This window comes from Papilio polytes, unplaced genomic scaffold, assembly GCF_000836215.1.
Source record: "Papilio polytes unplaced genomic scaffold, Ppol_1.0 DF823689.1, whole genome shotgun sequence".
Taxonomy (NCBI): Eukaryota; Metazoa; Arthropoda; class Insecta; order Lepidoptera; family Papilionidae; genus Papilio; species Papilio polytes.
Window position 1 is genome coordinate 1 of NW_013525515.1, and position 6,008 is coordinate 6,008.

The following is a 6,008-nucleotide window of genomic DNA, read 5'->3' on the forward strand; positions in this document are numbered from 1 at the left end:
GGATTATTGGGCCGTGCATTATCGGGTCGTACATTATAGGGACCCCTTCATAATACTGACATTGTCATCCTGACACTTCTCTGACACCTGATTGACATTGACAATATAATTTATAACCAAATAAACAAAGTCTTCCTTGCAATAAAAACTAATCAATCGAGTATGAAATTTGGACACTAATAAGAGGAATATAATGAGACTACCCCAGGTAAAAACTTTATTTTGCAAGAGACATGTTTTATCTCAATTTGTACGATTTACGCACCAAGAGCATCAAACATCTAAGTCAGTTTTGTATCCTCTTAGTAATAGAAAATTACTTAACGTAAAAGGTAGCGATGCATCAGTATTCCTACAAGGGCTAATAACAAACGATATGAGACATTTTGAAGATGGAGCTAAGTCTGTGTACGCTATGTTTCTTAACAACAAGGGTCGGGTTATGTACGACACATTAGTATATAAATGGAAGGACGATGACTCTTATTTATTAGAATGCGATTCTAGTATAATCAATGCAATGCAGAAACATTTAAAGATGTATAAGTTAAGAAGACAGCTGGAGATCAAAGATGTAAATAATGAGATTAAGCTATGGGCTCTGATATCACCTTCTAGATCCGATATTGCAAATGATAGTCTTCACATTTATAAAGATCCGCGCCTTAATGAATTAGGATTAAGAATCATATCATCTGTATCAGTAAATGAAACCCAAATAACAGATATTATAGGGAGTGATATTACTATAGAGAACAGTGACAATGGTTATAAATATTTAAGGTACAAGTTAGGCGTCAGTGAAGGTGCAGAAGATTTGCCTCCTGGAACTAGTTTTCCTTTAGAAGCCAACTGTGACTATCTTCATGGTGTTAGTTTTCACAAGGGCTGTTATATCGGACAAGAATTAACAGCCAGAGTCCATCATACTGGTGTAGTTCGAAAAAGGTTAATGCCATTAAAATTTACTTCAGATGTAAAAGATATACAACAAGATACTGCTATAACAGCTTCAAATAACTTAAAAACAAGTATAGGAAAATTGAAAGGTACTATACAAGATTATGGACTAGGTTTGCTCAGAATTAAAGAGGCTTTAGATGCTAAAATGTTAAAAGTTGAAGATTACGAGGCTGAAGTTATAAAACCTTCTTGGTGGCCTATTGAAGCACCAAGAGAAGTAACAGCTAAGAAAGAACAAAACTAATATTTATGTGGATAACTGGCATCAAATTAGATTCAAATATTAATGTTGTAGGTATTATTTAGTTGTGGTTTTGATTCTGTGTTACTTTGACTAATCTTAATAGTTAATTGTCAATAATTATGGTTGCTGTTGCGTGTAGAATTAAGAATTAGTAATTTTAACTTGAGATATAAAATGAAATAAATAATTGACACAGTATAAATATGTAGTTGATTGAAATAATCGATTTTTTCCTTGAATATGTACTATTTTATATTGTGAATAATAACCATAGTTATTGTTTTAGGAAATGGATGATACAAAGACTAAGGTTGAAGAACATGAATTTTATGATTTTAACTGTGTGTCATGTAAACTAAGTGAAAAGGCGCATTACAAAGGAACTAAGCCTCCATTCTCACGCAATGTTGTACTCAAATATCCAAGCTATGTGATGAAAGATCCATTCAGTCCACCAGGAAAAGGTGAGGTTTTAATGCTGGGAGCAGATTGTGCAATATGTGAAAAACCAGTGTGTATCAGCAAAGAATGTAGTATATTTTATATGAAATTATTCTGTATAAATTGTGCAAAACAATCATTAGAAAAATTCCCTGTAGAAATTCAAGGCAAAATAAATTCAATTAAAAAGTAATACCTTTGTTTTATTTTAAAGAGAAACAAAAATGTATAGAGGATGCATAGTTGATATGACTCAAGTAAAATCACTTGAGACATTTTTACATGATCCTTGCTTACACTATCTAGTATTTTGTAAAACTTTCATTTACTTTATAAAGATGGAATTCATAGTTTTGTAAAATGTTTTATATGTCAATACAAGGTTCAAGTGGCACTAAACTTGACAACTTGAGTGCCTTTCAAAAAAGACACCAGTGAAGAAACCACTATGTCTAGTCTCCCATATATTTTTTATTAAAATGTGACGAAAGTTAGTACATTGTTATTGAGTAGATTGAGTTGTAGGTAAAATAAAAGAAACATTTTTATAAAATACTGTTTACTTTGGCTTTCCAGTCCGATTTACAGTATTTATCAATTTTTCACAAATCAATTTCAATAACACAGTTTACATCCAAACTGAAACCAGTTCCAGTGAGGATTTAAATTTAAAATGTAAATATTTTTTTTACATACATAAAAATTACAATTCGTTTACAAGCAAAACTGGAACGGGCACTGCGATCGCGACACAACAGAAAGCATACAGTCAAACGACGCGCCACGTCTATAAACAAAATACAACTTTAAAATTAGAAAAAAAAAAGATAATTACAGCGTAGCTAAATTTTTAAGGTAATATATATTAATAAGCTCTAAAATCAGGACAACGCCGAATACTATCTCCATTGCCAGTCGATACGTAACAGTTCGATAGCACCACATTACATCAAACCCTTCCAGTTATGACTTGCACAAAATAACACACACATTTTGACACCTGAGTTTCGGCCACATTGACATTTATATCGACAAATATTTTCTATGGTACGTGACAATACGTATCGATATAAGTGCATTTGAAACTCAAAAACTGCAACGATAAAAATCAATACAGAATTAATGTTTATCTCAAACAAACAGTTGTTAATCTTCAATTTCTATATTTAGTATGTTATTTAGTCATTTATGTTTTTAATTCACAATTATGGTATCAAAACTAGTGTGTTATTTCGTGACGACTTCATATAGCAATGAAATCATCGCTTCAAGACCAATCGATGCGTACCGTCCATTACAACTATGTATTAAAGTACAAATTATTATGAAAAAACATTATTGCTGTGTGATTTATATCATGTTGTCCACTACAAAAGTACATACATTTAGAATTCGAGACATATATTGATAATTACAAGTAACAACATACTACATTTCTGAATTAATAAAAACCCAGATCTGCAGTCCGTGCTGTGTTCAATTAAATTTATGTACATTACTAAGTTTTACATCAAAATGGTCTGCAGTTACATGAATATTAGGCAGTGTCTAACCGTGAGTTTCCACTGCTAAACATCAGAGATATCTCATCTCAATTTTCATATAAATTGGAGAGATTAAATAATATTTGTAATGGAAACCCAGAGCAATGCTTATTAAAGGTAAAATTTTATATGGCTAGACCGTACTATAGAAGAATGAAATTTAATTTACCAAACACATGCATATTAAGATTCTACTGATAACATGGAGCAAAGATTTTATAAAGACATCGACAACATCTAAATTACAATGAATAGAAGAAATTTACATTTACGTCTTCACTATACATTTATATCAAAGTATATGTGTCCTAAAGGTATGCCCCAGAACATGGACAATTAAAAAAAATCATGGTGGGATATTTTGTATGAATATTTAAATACCAGCGAAATATCCAAGGCTGTATATTTATACTCACTATCATACAATTAAAATGCATCAAGATTCATGTAAGTCACTTAAAATATAAATAAAATGGTATCGGCCGTGTTCTGGGGCTGTAAAATTTCGAAAAGGAGGACGGGTGATATTTAAGATTAGGTACAAAAATGTGTTATAGCTACACTGGGATACTGTGATTAGGGTACACATTATCTTACACTAAAAAGAAACTCTCACAGCCGAAACGTAATAACAATTTTGAATATTAATAAGCGGGGATATCCCGCGACATGCGCAAAATTAAAATATAAACGTAGCATTAATTTAGCTATACAACACCTAGAAAATAAGCAAATGACTTTTTACATGCGATAGCAACTAAAGTTCCAAGAGATTCCTGGATACATACTTTATACCCAACAGGATTATCAATTTAATAACTTAAAACGATACTTAGCATAAAGAGAATTCAATTAATATTAAGCCAAACAGTCTCAAAATATAACAATTTAGATGCCTAATGAACTCACACCTTTGAAAAGCGTATTTAAAAACTATAAGTCATACATTTAATATAAGTACACTACATTTTTTAAATTAAAAGCCTGATTGTCCTAACTTTGTACGTGACAGGCTGTAAAAGAAAATATATTTATGTAAAACATACAACCGAAACGTATTTAACAACTAAGTAATGAGTACAAGTGATGTTTGATATTTATGGCTGCGAAGCCTTACTCTTTATGCTATGGAAAATAAAATAACTTACACTACAATTTGAGCCAACTTGTCACGTTGACAAATATCGGAAAGATTTCTGCGCCGATTTATTTTGAATTTCATATATTTCATTATTTGTTAAAAAATGTTGTAACTATCCATTTGATATGGAGTAATCTTAGAGTTAAAAAAATTATTACAGATAAGTAATGCATATTTGAAACAACCTTTTACTGACAGTCAATTCAATATTTCGTTGCCTTTTCATCGACAAGACAGTCAGCTACTTAAATGTGTACACACTAACAAAACTAAAAACCTGTACAGATCTATGGTTTCAAAAATGGGTAAGCACGTATTGTAGTCAGTATCATAAAGATAGATATTTAAATAGACATTTGAAACCGAAGAACGCATGTAACTTTCTGAAGCTTTGTAACTGTAAACTTATATTGATGCAGCTGACTGTACATTGTTTTTTCTAAATTACAGAATATTAAACCTGGTTTTGTTAAAAACTGTAATTGCATGATTATGATTTGTATTCCTAAAAATAGAAGCAATCAATATCAAATGTTTTAAAAAGATTATTTTATATATTATTAATTTTATACAAATTAAAAAAAATCTGCTTAATGCTTGTTTAATTCATATTTTCTGTACTGTAATGACATATTTTAAGATCATTGGAAAAAATAACATTTATAAATAAAACAATAAACCAGTGTAAACTGGAATTATTTCCCTATAAAATTCTTTAAACTTTGCAGATCATAATAAAATTTTTTATTCAAAATTTTGTTAAGAAACAAAATATAAATGATTGACTGAATACAGTTGTTATTTGGTTTGCGATATAAAAAAATCCTTTATGCACAACTGTACATTTCAGTGTTTAAGAGTCGATTTTTTCTTTAACTTCAACTTTACAAAACGCACAAAAATATTTTAAATTGGTCGGCAGAAAATGTTTTCCATCCCTGTAATTGTGCGTTCAGGGATAGCAAATCTTTTTCAGGTTGAAATTTTTTTTTTTATTCATGTTTAATTACTTTGAAATTATTACTTACATTTGTTACATCCATGTATTGTATATAAAAAATTCCTGCTTGTACGCATTATATAACACGCTGCGTTCATTACATCTCAATAATTGCCACCGAAAGTCTTTCCGTCTCCCATCTCAAGTTTATGCTGATTTCATAAAAAATGTTTACACATTTGAGGTCAATTGTGTCACAAATGGAATTTCTCAAACATGTTTAAATTTCACTTGTGCACAATAACATAGGATTCATTTTAAATGGCACACAACTTTCAACACACCATAATTGTACAAACATACATAAATGTCGTGTTGAATTACTGCAAACTATACAAGAAGGGCATTGTGACGTCATAAGACACGAGTCTCATGTTATTATGCACGAGTAGTACAATATAGACACACAATATAAGCACTCCAAAATAAACGCACAGATGTAAACAAAACTACTTGAAACTAGTATAAGAGAATGTTGGTGCTCCATTGTACGCAAACTTTTCTTTAGTAGCAAAGGCGAGTTACCTCCCAAGACATTCACAGCACTATATGTGTGTAGACATTGAGGCTTCGCTGTCGTGGCGTTATTCTCGTAGTGTCAAATGTCACAAACGTCCATGGCACTGTAGGAGTGTCTAGCGCGGGCGCAGGCGCAGGTCGAGGGGGCACTAGGTC

General features: G+C 31.1%; 2 protein-coding genes across 3 annotated transcripts in view; one reads left to right on the forward strand and one right to left on the reverse strand.

The window, feature by feature from the left end:
• Nucleotides 1–58: 58 nt before the first annotated feature.
• Nucleotides 59–1,658, forward strand: LOC106104334 (putative transferase CAF17 homolog, mitochondrial). 2 transcript variants are annotated; one of them, XM_013284359.1, is made up of 2 exons: nt 59–948; nt 1,494–1,658. In XM_013284359.1, the coding sequence occupies exons 1-2, from the start codon at nt 194–196 to the stop codon at nt 1,564–1,566; spliced, it is 828 nt and encodes a 275-aa protein (XP_013139813.1). In that variant the 5' UTR covers nt 59–193; the 3' UTR covers nt 1,567–1,658. The 2 variants fall into 2 exon arrangements, with proteins under 2 accessions (XP_013139813.1, XP_013139812.1); XM_013284358.1 differs by having other exon boundaries at nt 60–1,254; nt 1,494–1,586.
• Nucleotides 1,659–5,870: 4,212 nt separating this feature from the next.
• Nucleotides 5,871–6,008, reverse strand: part of LOC106104332 (ubiquitin carboxyl-terminal hydrolase 34) — a 28,657-nt gene continuing 28,519 nt past the window's right edge. Inside the window, exon 57 of the mRNA XM_013284355.1 lies at nt 5,871–6,001. Coding sequence (XP_013139809.1) covers nt 5,871–6,001 — 131 coding nt within the window. The remainder of the gene's footprint in view (nt 6,002–6,008) is intronic.

What these genes read in the sequence shown, in the direction of transcription:
- LOC106104334 (XM_013284358.1), top strand. Translation starts at nt 194, where the DNA reads ATGAGACTACCCCAGGTAAAAACTTTATTTTGCAAGAGACATGTTTTA.